The sequence below is a fragment of the Rhinolophus sinicus genome, linkage group LG02 (genome assembly GCF_036562045.2).
Source record: "Rhinolophus sinicus isolate RSC01 linkage group LG02, ASM3656204v1, whole genome shotgun sequence".
Lineage (NCBI taxonomy): Eukaryota > Metazoa > Chordata > Mammalia > Chiroptera > Rhinolophidae > Rhinolophus > Rhinolophus sinicus.
In genome coordinates this window covers 171314226-171330861 of record NC_133752.1, presented here as the reverse complement: position 1 = coordinate 171330861, position 16636 = coordinate 171314226, and the positions used below count along the sequence as shown (strand labels likewise).

Sequence of the window (16636 nt, the reverse complement as noted above, 5' to 3'; positions counted from 1 at the left end):
CCAAAGAGGCATATTTTGGGTGGCAGACTCTATTCCCCTTTACTTTCCATAATTGACTATTATAAGCAACACTGCTGAGACCATTTATTTCCATCCATCTTGTGTATATGTAGAAGATCTTTAGGACAGATTCATAAATGTAAATTAGCTGAGGTAAAGAGTATGAATGTTTCATATTTTAATTCCTCCAAAATGATCCCCACGTTTACATTGTAACCAATAGTTTATAAGAGGTTTTTTTACATCCTTAGAAACTCTGGATAATGTCATTTAAATTAATGAGACACATAATATATACTTAATACACACACTATAATTAGCATGCTCTTGATCACCAATGAGGTGGAACAGCTTTTTTTTTCAACATTTACCTCACCTTGCAGTTATCGTCTTAAAAATGACTATACGTAACTCTGAGATTTTACATTTAAGCAAATGAAAACAAGGATTCTTAGTATTAAGGATAGGCCAGTATATTTAGTTTAGGATGGAGAACCCAATAATGTTTGATATGGATCAGTGGAGACCTACAAGAATTAGTAGCTTCAAGAGTAAAGCAGTGAGGTTCCCAGGACATCTTTTAGCTATTCAAGGTCATTGCCAAAGGACCCCATGATTCCAATATTTAATTGTCTTCCTAAACTCAAACTAACTCTTTTGACTTTATACAATCTTTGGATGTCTTAGTAATGAGTTTTTTAAAAATCATTTTTATAACACAGTTTCTGAACATGAAATTTTGCTAATATTGCTGTGGTTACAAAACAGAATAGATGCATGCGTGTTTCATTTTTGTGTACTTTCAAGTCTCTAAAAATAGTTTTCACACTTGCTTTCTGATAAAAAATCCAAATGAGAGTTTTTCAAAACATACAGAGTAGAAAAATAATAAAAATGAATAATGTTTATAACCACAGGACCTAGCCAGAAATACTTGATACATAGACACTTAATAAATACCTATTGGATAAAAGAATAAATGAACTGAGTGGGAGATTTTTGTCTACTGAAGGATTAGCTAATGATAAAATAAATACAAAGCCAAATAAGACTGAAGACATTATTGACAAAGTGTTTAATAAAGCATATATACATATAAAAAGTTTTGTTTTGGTCCATATTATATGTACATATTCAGATTGCTCTCCATTAAGTTAGATTATGATATTTATAAATTGATTATACTATCATATAGATATTAAAAAGATTATACTATCATAAATAAATGTTAAAGAGAAGCTCTCCACAAACTTATGTACAGGTAGAAAGCTTGTCTTAAAGAAGGATTTTTTGTTTTTAGAGAGCCTATTGCTGCTTTCTGCAAAGCCAGAAGATGAAACTCAGATTAAATCTCAGTCCCTAGATTTCTTCCCTTCTGTATGTACACTCTCCCTTGGTGATCTCAGACAATTTCAATTTTAAATACCATTTTATATACCTAAGACGCCTAAATGTATTACTTCAATGCAGACTGGAGTAACCTCACTTTCAGAATGATTTGTGTAATTCTTATTCAACATCTCTACTTAGGTGTCTAATAAAAATTCAAAATTAACATGTCCAAAAGTGAGTTCCTAATCATCTCTGAGAAGCTGGACCACCTCAGTCTTTCTTTTTCCAAAAGATGGCAAGGCCATCCTATCTGTCTAGGCCAAAAACCTGGGTGTCACCTTAATTTCTCTCTGTTACTCATTCTATCAAATTCATATATAATTCTTGTGCAAATCTTGTTTTCCTTCCTCCAATAACCTACCTAGACTCATCTTTCTCAGCATCCCCACTACACATTATTTCTTACCTGTGTTATCCAACAGCCTTCTAATTGGTGTTCCAAGAGCATGTTCCCAATACAGAAGCCAAGTGAACATGTAAGTTAGATAACATCACTCCTCTGCTCAAGACTTTCAACTGGTTTCCTATTGCTTGAGTTAAAAGCCAAAGTCCTTACACAACCTTTGATCTCAACAGTCCTCTGCAATCTTCTTTGAATATCCCCACTCTCATGTACTACCAATGTCCCCATACAACTTCCACCACTGGCCTCCTTGCTGTTTCATAAATACGTTAGGGACATCACTGCTTTCTAGGTTCTCTTCCTTCTGCTTAAATGTTCCTCTGGATTCTGAGCACTAGGACACACAGTAAATGCACAATAGATATTTGTCAAATAACTTAAAGAATTGTAATTTAAGATCCATGTTAATTGAATTTGCTTTATCAAAAGGACAGACATTTAAATTATTCATACAGTACCAGAACTTAAGAACATGATCAAAGATCAATGCGGTCCTATAAAAATGACACAGAAACAACATTGAAGAGGTTTATATAATCTAAAAGGCAACAATAAATACATCAAAAAGGATAATTATGCCAATTTATAATAAGATATTAAAAGGATAAAATCTGGACGACTTTTTGGAGATGAGTTATTAGATACAACACCAAAAGCACAATCCATGAAAGAAAAAATTTGTAAGTTGGACTTGATTAAAATTAAAAATTTCTGCTCTGTAAAACACACAATGAAGGGAATGAAGAGACAATCCACAGACCAGGAGAAAATAACTGCAAAACACATGTCTTATAAAGGACTTGTTTCCAAACTATACAAAATTTTTTTAAAACTCAGCAATAAGAAAGCAAACAACCCAAATTAAAAAATAAGCCAAAGACTTTAACAGACATCTCCAAAGAAGATACACAGATGGCAATTAAGCATATGAAAAGATGCTCAACATCTTATCTCATTAAGAATTGCAATTTAAGAGACAATGAGATACCACCACATACCTAATAGAATGGGGAAAATCCAAAACGCTAAAAATACCAAATGATGATGGTAAGGAGGTAGAGCAACAGAACTCTCATTCGTTGCTGGTGGGAATGTGCCACTTTAGAAGACAGTTTGGCAGTCTCTCATAAAGGTAAACATACTCTTACCTTATGATCCAGCAATCATACTTACATACTTTCAACTCCAATTGGGTTGAAAACTTATGTTCACACAAAGACCTTCACATGAGTGTTTGGAGCAGCTTTATTCCTCTCTGAATGACTGTGAGAAAAGGGTTTGACTGGGTTTGGGGAGCTGAGGGATGGGATTGGACTGTGACTGCAGGACATGGATTTCCAGGAGACATGAACTAAGTGTGTAGAAGTGAAGCAGCAATGGAGGGAAAACCAAGCAGACAAACAAAATGAGTGAGAGACAGTGTGAAGGTTATGAGCAGGTATAAGACAACTTGAAATCTCAACAGAGCAAGTAGATTCTAGAGGTGTGAGGAGGGATCTGGAGAGTTTCTCTTGGTGCCAACATGTGGCCAGCATGCTGTCTATGGCATGGCTCTTGGGTGTTAGTAAGTTGTTAAGGGCTCAGAGAAGTTTCGAGCATGCCCTTAACCTCACAAATCTTATCTTTCTTCTGTATTCACTAACTTCCTTTCCAAATATGCCAGTCATTTAAATTCTACGTTTACTAGAACATTCAATCCCTTGATCTTATTTTCCAATCAAATTTACTGAGAAGTGCACTCAGACCAGTTTTTCCAAAGGATTCAGTTCTGATCATGTCACTCCTCTGTTTCAAATAGTTCAGTAGACCCAGTTCCCCTACCTGGGCCTTTGAAGATGATCTCCTAGTCTAAATATACCTTTCCAATTTTCAGATCATGGTCTAAAGTGGTTTGGCAGGTGCTCTTTTATTTCTTGCAGATGAGCAGGAACCAAGGCTTCTTCCATCTTGCGGTTCTTCACTTCTGTAGGTACTTAGAGTCTTCTCTATTTAGGATGAGAAAAAGACAGTGAGGATTGTACATGGAGGTTTTTATGGACCAGGCCTGGAAATAGGCATCTCTTCTGTCACATTCCCTGGTCCGACTCAGACTTATCTCAACACTTAACTGCAAGAGAAACTGGGAAATGGAACATAGTTGTGTGCTCCCAGGAAAAAAGAAACAGATGTAGCTATTGAACAAAGGACTTTCTGCACATCAATCTTATTACCCCAACTCTTTAACTGTACTCTTATTTTAGGACACCCACTGGGCTTTCCAGATTCCAGGATTCCAATCCTGTGCTTGCAGAGTTTACATTTTAATGAGGGAGACATTCATTAAGCAAATAGTGATAAAAAGAATCAGAAATAAAAATACTAGATGGGCTATGAAACCTTAAACTATGGGGTTAGGGTGAGGAAATGAAGTTTGAGCAGAGATCAGATTAAAGAGAGAAGAGCATTCCAGGCAGAGAGAACAGCACATGTCTGAGTGTCAGGAGGAAGCATGGTATGCATGACTTTTAGAAGTCCAGAGAGCAAAGGAGATGGAGGTGTGACAAGAGACTTGAGATTCAGATAAAGGGCTGATGGCCTTATTGGCCACACTGATGTTTTCATCAATATCCCAGAAGTATTTGGAAGCCATTGGTTGGATTTATATAAGAGAGTCAGAGCGATCAGACTTAAGTTTCAAAACCTGGTGCCAAATGGCTGCAGATAGAAATATTTTTCTGTTGTGCTTCAGGGTGAAATAGAGTGAGCTGAAGAGGCTACAGGTAGACTTTTACAATTGGGAAGGTGTTGCAATTGTTCAAGCAAAAAATAATGGTAATTTGAACTGGGATAGAGGTAGTTGGAATACAGAGAAGTGAATTGATATAAGAAATATTTCAGAGGTAAAATGACAGGATATTGAATCAAATTGGATATGATGTCATTGGAGGTAAAGAAAAAAAGGAATCAAAGATGACTCCCTGTTTTCTGGCTTGTGCATATGGTTTGGTGTTGGTATCATTTATGAAGATAGGAAATTATGGGGCAATTATTGCAAATTCAGTTCCAAACCTTTAAATTTTGAGTTGTTTTAAACATTCGAACAATATGGGTCTACATGGATCAAAAGACTGCTCTGTGAAGTCTGCTTATATAGCCCTGTGGATCGTCTGCATAGGTAGGGATTGAAGACATGGCCATAGATTAGACTGGCTAAGGTAAGAACACAGAGGAAAATAGGAGCATTTTGGATTAAGCATTGAAAATTTCAACTTTAAATGCACAGGAAAGGGAAAATGATGAGCAACAGAGATATCAAAAGAACAGCCAGAAATGTTGAAGAAAAACCATGGATGTGCATGTTTATGGAGGCAGAGATGAGAGTCAGGAAGGAGGGAGTAGCCAACATAGTATATATGCTCCCAAGAGATTCCCTGTGACCTTAGTGAGAGCCATGCTGGTGAGATGATGGGAGTAGCAGCTAGACCAGAGTGTTTTGAAGAGGTAGATAATGAAAAAGAATGGAGACAGAGAGTATACACAACACTTTGGAAAATATTGCTGCAAAGGCCCAGTGATGGGGGGTAACAGATGGGGAGAAAGATAAGGGAGCAGCCAAGGACATGGATGGTTCAGTGAAGGTTTTCTTTCCTTCAATTATAAAGATATGAACATGGTTCAAAAACCAAGGGATGGAATACATTAAAAGGGAGAGGTTAAAAATAGGGGGGCAGAGAAAGCTGAAAGAAATAGGCTCTAGAAAATAGGTGGTACAATTAGTCTTAGATGGTTAGTGAGAGAGAGCTTCTTGTTTTTAGTAAGAAAGATGGGAACAGATATGAGTGGGGCTATGAGCGAGGGAAGATAAAAAAGTTGTCACTTAATGGCCTCTGTGTCCTTTGCAAATTAGAAGGTGAAGCCAAAGCACTGAAGGGATCTGCAGGCAAAGGTTTGGAGGTTTGAGCTGAGTAGAAAAGGTTGGAAATGACCCTTATTAGCATAAAATAGGGAGTTATCAGAGAAAGACCAGAGGCTTAATATATATTGATCCCTGATTGGATTTCATTCAAATCATCCTGTATACATATGTTAAATGCTTGCCATTATAATTTCTCTGCATTATCAAATTACCAAACAGAACAGATGGAATCTCCACATTCAACTTCCTCTCCCAAATTGTTCTTCTTACAGATATCCACACTATACAAGCATTTTTAGAAATGTACAGCTTCCCAGTTACGCATTTTTTTCATGACCCTTAATGAGGAGGATGTTCTTTCCTTGGTCACTGGAATTTCTTCCAGAATACTCATGTCTTCTTCAAAATGTTTCCTCTAGATTCTTCTGCTAAGACAGGTAGCGGCACCAATCTGTCAGTGGATCCCCTGCCCCTCTTCAGACTGTAGACATCTTCACCCCTGTGCTCACAGAGTTGAGAATATTATTAACTCTGTAATTTTTTGCATGAATATTGATTTGGTGTGATTGATTGGAAGTAAAATTGTCAATGCAAAGTTATTATGCCTATTTGTAAAACTCTTACCAGTCAAAGCAATGCATTTTCAAAATATGTGATTAATGTTTTCATAGTTCCTACATAGCACATGAAATCACCATGACCGATTCCATAATTATACATTTGAAACCACTTTTTAAAAGATATATATGTAGACTTTATGTGTAACACACAGTGGACAGAAAATGTTGCATTACATCTTTAATTTGAAGGGAAGTAAAGAAGGCAGGCTCGGCAGGCACCATTTCCATTTAGCAAACGACATGTCTTGCTTTATTGATACATTATATATAGGTTCCAGTCATGTTTTTTGCCAGGCTAAAGTGAATCCTTCCCATGCAGAATCTTAATGCTTTAAATTATAATCAGTCAAGAAATCTAGTTATGAAGAAAAGCTAGGTGAGTGAACGATCACAATGTCTGGAATGGCTCAGAAAAAAAATATTATAAAAGCCAATTAGGCAATGCATCACATATAAACAAAATATGAGATAAACCTGCATAACTTAAGGCTACTGAATGTCTTTAATTTTTTACATTTGTATGGAAATTAACAACACACATTAATCCTAGGATATACCTGAAAGAGGGAATAGTATTGAAAATTGGCTATCTGCCTTCCTAATTTAGGGTCATTCATTTTACAGCTTGCAGTTGGTGTCCAGTGACAAACACCTGCTGAAGTTCTTTTATCCCTTTGAGCAGATGATTTTGTGTCATAAAACCTATGCCCTGTAATATAATATTCTTATTTGATTTTCCTTAAAACTTTGTAAGAATTGTTGTTGTTTTTTTAAATAGATCCCTTAGTAGGAATTTTTTAGGAAGAAAAAAGAGGCAATGGGAAAAGAGTCTCCAAAAGCAAAAATGACCTTCTACAGTGAATCTCACTGTTTCTCAAAAATGGCAAAAATGCTATGTGCTGGCAGTTGAAACATGCTATTCACCTGAGGGCCGTTTGTCAATTATTCCCATTTTGAAAGACACAGAATTTATGAATTGTGAACATACCTTTTAAGTGAGAACCCAATGTTCATCAAGAGAAAAACAAAAACAAATGCTCCAATGAACTGAAAATGAAAATGCTGCCTGGTTATCTGATTTTCGTAATCTATTACACATCATCTACAGCTCATATGTGATAATAACTGTCATATGTGAGTTATGGATGACAAACTGCATGGCAGTCACTGGGCTTTTCAAGTGGAATATAGTCTGGAGACCGATGGCTTGGGTTTTTATCTGCGCTCCATAGAAAGTGAATTATTTGTCGTTGAGCAACCCTGATAAATACAACTCTCTAGTAACGGAACTGCTGACAGCCTCGTAGGCGATTTCAGTCATGGAAGCCAGGGCTAAACACATCGAACTGCATTAGAGTTGGTCCCTGGGGTACAGAATGGAGCCTCATGGGCAAGAGCACTGCAAGGATTCCATCTGACTCCTCATTAAACCTCTCAGAGGGATCAGGTCTCCTGCTTGCTGCCAGTATTGCTTCTCTTTCCATAGAAAAGATAGGTGCGAAGGAACTACACAGGCATAGGTACAGTTTTAGATGTTTAGGAAAAGGCTGCTTTTCCTAACAAAAACAAAGCCTCCTACAGATTTAAAAAAGATCTTCCAGTCTCCTGATCATTAAAAAACCTTATTATTATTTCCAAAGGAAATAGAGAGCTTTATTTCAGTTTGTGAGAATTCACTTTTGAACGCCTGTCTTAGGGCATGTAAAAGACCCTGTTTTTTTCTGCATTTATCTTTTCTCCGTGAGAACAAGCATTATGGGGAAAATAGTTGGTGATAATAATCTCAGCCTCTTTCTGACAGTATTGTTGGAGTAACGAAATCAGAACAAACATTTTGAAGCGATTGGTGAAGCATACATTACTATTTGCATTATATGTCGCCCATGGCCATTCTTGTTGATTTGGAATCTTGACAATAGCATAAGATTTACCATACTTTGGAATTATTGCATTGGAAAACCAGTCAATAGTTTCAAAGAAACACACAGCACACTCTGTAGATTGAAAACTCCATACTGCTGATGATACAGCATTCACATTCTTTTGGGAGTCTCTCCTAGGAAAATTCACAAGACTGTTATTGTTTTAAGTGCAATAAAACCAAAGGAACTATTTTTTCCAGCAACAGCTATGTGAAATACTTTATTCTGGAGAGAAAATTTTCTGTGATTATGAAATAATACCTTCAGTCTTCTGCCATCTAATCACAGTGTTACTTAATGAAGTATTAATAATGCTAATTACTAATACTTCACTGAGGAACGCTTTACTGCTTACTGTTCACTGTTATTGTTCCCTAAAAGTGGTCCACATGTTTATATGTTCAAGGGCATAAATAGCTAAACAAATTTTGATATAAGTGATGGATAAAAATATAGAAAGATGACATAGCAAAATATAATTATATAAAAATATGCATCACTGTGAAAGTTCTTTTGGAATTCACAAGGTGAATGTATGATCAGCGGAATTGCTTTCTAATGTCCTACATATATCAGTTAAGCTTAGATCCATGCATCTACACACATGCAAGTCACAGAAAAACATGAATATCTTCATGTATGTCTGTAATCCACAACATGGGCACCACCTACTTTAAAATCAAATTCTATTCAAAAGAGGAATTATTGGCAACTAGTATGTATGATTTTGCCACTGGTCTAAACATATCTTTAGTTCCAGACATTAGATGACTTTAGTGCCACTTTTGGGAGTGGGTGGGAATAGAATGCTGCTTTCAGGAGCTTCAACATAAAAGGAAAATATGTTAAACCAAAGCCCCTACAAGTTCAGTCCCAAGGATAAAATTTTCAGATAGCCTATGCGTCGGACCCAGAGGGAGGGAGAAGCAAATCATATTTTCCTAAAAGAAAGAGAAGGTCCAAGCCAACAAAGAGTGGGTATACATACACTAAAGTGAGCATATGAGGAAAGAGGAGGTGACAACAAAAGAAGCTTTTAAAAGAAGACAGCAAAGGCACTATTCTCACATAAATTCAGACCGTTATTCTATATTTATACACATGAGGATTCAGTACACGTATCTACTCATGTAAATATATCCAACCTAAACCTTTCTCAGACACACATATACATAGGAACCAAGTGATTAGTGTTTGGTCACTGCTCATCTAGCATAAGGGTGAATAAACATAGCTCTGAGTCCCTTTCTATGCCACTACTCCCCAACTGTGTGACTGAGACAAAGTTGTAGCCTAAACTCCTATATTTGTGACCAACGTCACCGTGCCTGTCTCCTAGTGCCCAGGCACGTCCCCAAGACAAACAGAAAGTCCCATTTTTGGCAAGGCACAGCAAGGATAATTTATACTATAGTATGGAATGGTTTATATTTGAATAGTGTACTCCATAGTTTATTTTGACAGGTATCTTTCAAAAATACACAAGGGGACATAACTAATTTGGGGATGCATAGCTTGGAAGTAGTTGCCTGAGCTTCTAAAAAGTTACATATTAGTTATTTATGAATAATTCACACTTGTTAAAAAGTAGATGAGTGAAGATGGACAAAAGGTACAAATGTCCAATTATACAATAAATGTAGAGGATGGTGACTATAGTTAGTAATAATGTATTAAATATTTGTAAGTTGCTAAGAGAGTAAATCTTAAAAGTTCTTATGACAAGAAAAATTTGTAACTATGTGTGGTGATGGGTATTAACTAGACTTACTATGGTGATCATTCCATGATATATGCAAATATTGAATCATTGTGTTGTACACCTGAAACTAATATATTATATGTCAATTATATCTCAATTAAAAAAAATAGTACAGAAAGGTCCCATTTACCCATTACCTAGTTCGTGAAGTATCAAAACCAGGAAACTGACATTGGCACAGTTCACAGACCTGATTCTGATTTCACCTGTTTTACATGTACTCATTTGTGTGTGTGTGTGTGTGTGTGTGTGTGTGTACACGTGTGTGCGCTTCTGTGCAATCTACCTCTTGGTAGATTTTTTAAATTACTACCACAATCAAGATACAGAACTGTTTCATCACCACAAAGAGCCCTAACATTACTGCTTTTTAATTACACACCCTCCTTGTCCCCTCCCCCACTCATACATTACTGGTGGGAATGTAAAATGACATAACCACTCTGGAAAAGTTCTATAGTTTCTTTAACAAACAAACACTTTTTAAAGTATATCTGTTTAAAAACATATGTCATATGTTTTGATTTCCCCCCTCCCCATATTCCACTTCAGGTGACCTGAGACTTTGGTACCAAAGAGTAATCCTTGAAATTTACAAGAACTTCTGATTACAAATGGAAAATGTATATACTTGTTTTATTTCCTCCTTGGTGAGTATGGGATGAAGAGAATGAGTGTTTAAATGGGATGGAGAGAATGGAAGAGGGGAAGGTTCTCTCTCTCTCTCTCTCTCTCTCTCTCTCTCTCTCTTTCACACACACACACACACACACACACACACACACACACACACACACACAGGCACACCATGCACTCCATCACTACGGTTACAACCAATACTCCCTTCCAAGTGTTACTAGTCCTTTATAACCGCAATTGAGAGTAGATGTAGGAAAATTAAGAGGGGATTGGGATCTGATCCCCGTCTTGCTCAACAGGAATCAGGGAAACCCCACAGAACTCCTGAGTCCCTGAAACTGTGGAAAGGGTTGGGGCAGAGCCTGGAGAGGGGCTGTCCAGCGATAAGAGGCGGCGGGAGGACCCTGGTGGGAGGGCTGCGGGGCGGCTGTCACTTTATGAGTCCGCAGCCCGGAGGAGAATATCCCTGCTGCCAGAGGGCCCGGGCCGGCTGCGCGCAGGGTCCCCGCCTCTCGCTCACCACGTGGACCCCGCGCCTCCTCCGGCTGCAGCGGTGGCGGCGGCAGAGCCTCGCCCACTCCAATCCCCACCCTCTCCATCCTTAGCTGTTATAGAACAGCAGCGCCTGGCACGTTCCCGGAGGACCCCGGGCTCAAAACACGAAAGGGAGCAGGCGCCAGGGGACTGGAACGACAGCATGCGCCCGCTGGGAGCAGCCTCGGCGCCCAAGGTCTGAGGCTGCAGCCCCAGTTCGCCATTGTGAGCCGCCGCCCGGGGAGCCTTCGCACCACCGTCCCTCCGGGTCCAAGTCCGCGCCGCGATGGGGCACCTGCCCACGAGGACGCGCGGCGGCCACCGCCTCCTGCCTCTGCTCGGGCTCTTTGTGCTGCTCAAGGTAGGGAGTTCCCCGAACCCCACCGGGGCGTCCTGCCTGAGCCGTCTCTCCCGCGCCCTCCCTCTGCCTGGAGGGAACCACGCGCCCCGGGGAGCGATGGCCGGGCCGCCCGTAGCTCCGACCGTGCAGCCTGGCGCACGCTTTGTTGTCCTTGCGTGTGCGTGTTCCCCGCGGTCTTAAGGGATAGTGTGGAAGAATACGGAAGTTTGCTGCTTCCAGCTTTCACCCTTTGTGCTCTTTTACCGCCGCTGGTATCCACATCAGTGGGGACTTGTTGGATAATGCTTTCTTGGGCAAAAGGAGGTCACTTTTCCTTCTGGTCGGTACATACTGCACCCCAATGCTGCTTAACCTTTCCGTCCTCCCCCAACCGGGTGTGCGCCTGCTTTGTCTTAATTTACCTTCTGCTGGAATCATACACCGAGGGCTGAGCTCCCTGGCCGCCAATGGACTGATGGGGGTGGGTCGTGAGCATGGTTTTCTTTTAAAAAGGAGTGTCAGCTTGAGCTTAGAGAGGACTCCTCTCCCTTCTGAAGTCCTCGTCTTCAACCTGAGAATACCCTTTACAAAGTCTCTAGACTTTCCCTAATTTCACTACTATGTATTTACAGAGGATGCTACCTCTAAATTTCAATGGCAGAAAAATCTGTGTAATCAACTTTTTCGTGTCTTCTTTGGAATATCCTGCGTCAGGTTTTACTTTGAGGAAAAGGAAACGGAAAAGGAAAGGGGCTGCTTAAAAAAAAAAAAAAAAAAATCCTAGTTGGACAACTATACTGTTCATAAAAATTTTTAAAGAAATGTAAGCTGGATGTTTTATTGGAAAGTGGTGTGAACTTATGAGGTAATTGTCTACTGCTTGTGTCTTCAGTGGGTCCACTTTAGTTTTGTCATTAGTCCTTTCTTTGCATTCTCAGCAAAGCAAACTCAAGTGTCTACTGGTTATAGGGAGCTATTCTTTCAGCACCACAGTGATGGCATAATGATATTCTCAGCGACTGTAATAGAGATTTGTCTTGGTCCACATAATAGGTGTATTCCTGCACATTTGTAGATTACTGTCAATTTTGGTAAACTGCATCACATAGGAAATACATGATAAAGCTTGTCATTTAAATAAATAGTGTAATAGGACAAATAATTTTGTAAAGCAAATCATTACTCTTTATTTTATGTAAATGCAGTGTTTTATGTCACTTGAATATAAAGTATACCAGAGAAAGGGGGGAAATATACATATACTGAATACCCACTATGTGTCAGTCTTCCTTAGAAATGGATGAAACATTAATGGGTGCAAATGTTTTCTTATCAAAGACAAAACATTGCTTGCATGCACCATTAATTATGAATGCTTGACAAGGAGATTGTGAAACAGGACCAATAAATTAAGAACAGCGTCAATTTTATATATTCCATATTTTCAGGGAGAAACAGCAAGAGAGTGCATAAAGAAGAATCTAAATTGTATTTAATATATTTTTACATTTTTTCTTAAGTTATAAATAATAATTTTATTTAAAATCTGGTAAATAATAAGCTTGGTCATATGTTTTCATTCTGGAAGGTTGCTGCTTTTTTTAGCACACACCACAATGTATTAGACTTAAGTTTTCTATTAATTGTTCTATTTGTCAAATTCTGTCATGACTATTTGTACATGCAACACTTGTCATGAATCCAAAGTGACAAATTGAATCACTACACGTTTTACTAAGTAATAGCTAAGACATATATGTATGACATCTGATCCAAATCCAACCTTCGGCACAATTGCAGGGTTTTATTTGAATTCTTCTTAATGAGAATTCCAGAAAAGGTCATATAATGAGTTTGAGAGTTGGGGTAGAGTGCCGCAACTAAAATGTAAAAAATGTGATAAAAGTTCTAATTAAAACTTGATATCGGAATGAAAAAATACAGTCAGTGATGACATAATGGTATACTCAGTGACTGTAATAGAGGTTCATCTTGGTCACATAATGGGTGTATTCCTGCACACTTGCAGATTAGTGTCAGTTATGGTAAACTGCATCACATAGTAAATACATTGATAAAGCTTGTCATTTAAATATGTAGTGTAATAAGACAAATAACTACTCTGTATTTTATATAAATATAGTGTTTTATGTCACTTGAATAGAAAGTATGCCAGACGAAGAAAAAAACATATATATATATATCTATATATATATATATATATAGATAGATAGATAGATATAGATATAGATATCTATAGACATGTATGCTGAATACCTACTATGTGCCAGTCTTCCAGGTGTTTTACATGTGTTATTTCATTTAATCCTATTTTGATAAAGTTGACAAGAGATGTTCAAAGTGGAAAATTGGGTAAAGCATTTACATTTTGGCAATAGTACAGTACATGGTAAATTTGGTACATAGATAATCTCTTCATAATTTGGAGATACTTTTACATTCAAGGTCCTGAATAAGTGTCAGTAAAATAGATCTAACATGCAGTTGGTGATAAGAACATGAAAATAATCCCATTATTAAATACCAAATTGTCAATTGAATCTCAATGGTAAAATATAAAAAGGGCTATGTGTGCTGAGTCAGAAACAAACCATTCCCCCAACCCTCCAGAAATCTTTGTAGTTCTCATTATGTCAATTAATCTTTCACTACTCCATATGAATTATCTGCCATATAAGAATGAAAATCCGTAAAAGCCATAAAGTTAGAGAAACTCAAATATGAGGCTTGATTTATAGGTTTATGTTTTTCACAACTCAGAAACAAGTAGCTTGCTTTACATGGTGGGAAAGTCTGAAAATTTGAATCTGTTTGATTGGCTATAAGCAGTTTCATTGAGGTAGCCCCAGCGTGCCTGGCCATGGATGTCCTTGTGTAACATTCCTTATCCACAGCTTAGTGATGGGCTATGTCTGTCTTTCTCCACTTCCCTGTGTCTGGCTGTCCTTTTCTTTTTCTCTCTTGCCGCTTCCTTCTCTTTCTCTCTCCCTCTCTCTGTCACACACGTACACACAAGATGTTTCACTCTTCGTTGAGGGTTCATCCACATTCTACATTATACGATGTTGGCAGATGAACCATAATCTTTTAGTCTTTCTGAGCAGCATAGACCATCCTCCTAGCAATACAGTTTGCTCTCTGTCAAGTGACTCCTTTGATAAGTGTTGTTGCCAACATTTTAGAGAAATCGTTTTACATGTACATCCCCAGTATGTTGAGAAAGATTCACTGGGTTTCTACAGGGGACTGTTGATAATCTTTCCCACTGTGCACACCTATTTGTTTTTGTTCTTTGTTGTGTGAAATATTACTGTTGTATGAAAGAATAGAAAGTTCACATTATACCTTGGCCTCATTTTGGCTCATAAAAAAATACACAGCTATATACATAGGCAATTAAAAGCAATATGTGAGTTGTACTTTATTTTTAAATGTAGCATTATTTCTAGCATCTAAATATCCAACTAAAGGTATTTAAACTTATAAGCGCAGCGACTCCTGAGTCTCATAAATATAATTCTAACTTGAGTCTTGAAGGTGTGCGAAAGATCTTTGTTGTTGGATATAGTTGGTATACTTATATAAAATATTGTGATTGGCAGCAGTATAGCAAAATAGAAGGCTTAACAGCAATGACCACAGATATTTACTTTTGATTTTCTTCCTAAATTAATACGCATACCTTTCATTACATACTTCCAATGCTCTTGCCTTTTCAGAGGCATAGCCCCAATGCAATGATGAGCTTTACTGGAAAGCATGTAGTGTGTTCATTTAATTACTCCAAATATGTTGTAAATATTTGTGAAATAAAGGAATGTCTATTGTAATTTTTTTGTCTTCCACTGTACCTAGTGTGTGGCATTAGGCATGTAAGAGAAGCTTAATAAACAGGATTCAAATTTTTGGCATTATTGAAATAGTTTCTGACTGAGAAGTGTTAAATATTATAATATTGACTTGTGAACACATCTTTAAGGAAAATAGGAGAAAATTATTGTTATGTGAATTAAATTTTTACAATTACAATGCAATCAGTACACTAAAAAATGTTACCATTCCTTATGTTTATAACTTATTAAAATCATATTCAAAATACTGATATGTTATTTTTCCCCAAAAAGAAATAACTCCTAATTGCTCATTTATTCATCAGCATTACCTCAACTGCTATTTACTGTCATCAATGAAAAAGTAAAGTTGAAACACTAGGGGAAATAGCTTTCCTCACCTCTATATGTGACCTACAACTTCAGCCAATACCGAAATATGCAGGTAATGTTCTTGCTTCCTCTTCCATATTATCCCTCTTTTGTGACCACTATCAACCAGAACTGACAAAGATTTCTGCATTACTTTAATAGAAACCCCTCTAATTTTTTGCCAGAACTTTGCTCTTAAGAGATGAAACTTTTTCTACACCCTGGTTTTGTTTATATCTATGGTGGTATTTAATCCAAGGGCATAACCCGATGCCTTAAAGAACTCTTCTGTGGGGGCCTTAGAGACCCATTGGTATCCATTCTTTCGTTTAAATAAATATGTGAGAGACTTCTTTGTGCACTCTTGTCATTGATTGGAGGACCTGAAACAAGGTTAATATGGCACAAGTAGAATGAGCAAGAAGGCAAATGGGGCGGGATGAAACTGGAGACAGAACACAAGACTCTTGTCCTCTTCACTCCTGGTGCTATTGGCTCCAGCAGGTTCCATATTATTTCTACCAGCCACTCAGAAGAATATGTGAATAACTTTCTTAAACACCTCTCATGTAATCTGTGATCATTAATTACTCCTTATTAGTCAGCTTGGCCTTTGCAAGCTTCATCCTTAGTTTGTTTTGTTTTGTTTTTTTAACTCTGAACATGGTGCCTTCAAATTTATTTATATAAGTAGAACCATATCTTATTCCTTTGTCAAAAAAATCATCCTAAACTCATTCATTGAGAATCTAATTCTCCGGCGAAACATGTCTACTTTCCTTAGGCATTCTGGTTATCTAGAAAGCCAACTCCTTTTACTGCTGAAATCTATTAAAACCACTAAACAGCGGATGTTGAAAGAAGGTTGTAGAGATTTCATGATATGAAGGTTTTTCCTTTGCTTTT

The 16636-nt window shown here is 37.6% G+C and overlaps 1 protein-coding gene across 3 annotated transcripts in view; it reads left to right on the top strand.

Moving 5' to 3' along the window:
• Positions 1-11084: 11084 nt before the first annotated feature.
• PTPRO (protein tyrosine phosphatase receptor type O) overlaps positions 11085-16636 on the top strand; it is a 198452-nt gene continuing 192900 nt past the window's right edge. The window contains exon 1 of one of the 3 annotated variants that reach the window (XM_074325980.1): positions 11085-11528. Coding sequence is in view for 2 of the 3 variants with exons in the window: in XM_019744758.2 (XP_019600317.2) it covers positions 11454-11528 (75 nt within the window). In the remaining variant the exon portion in view is untranslated. The remainder of the gene's footprint in view (positions 11529-16636) is intronic. The other 2 variants (XM_019744758.2, XM_019744759.2) reach the window with 2 other exon arrangements.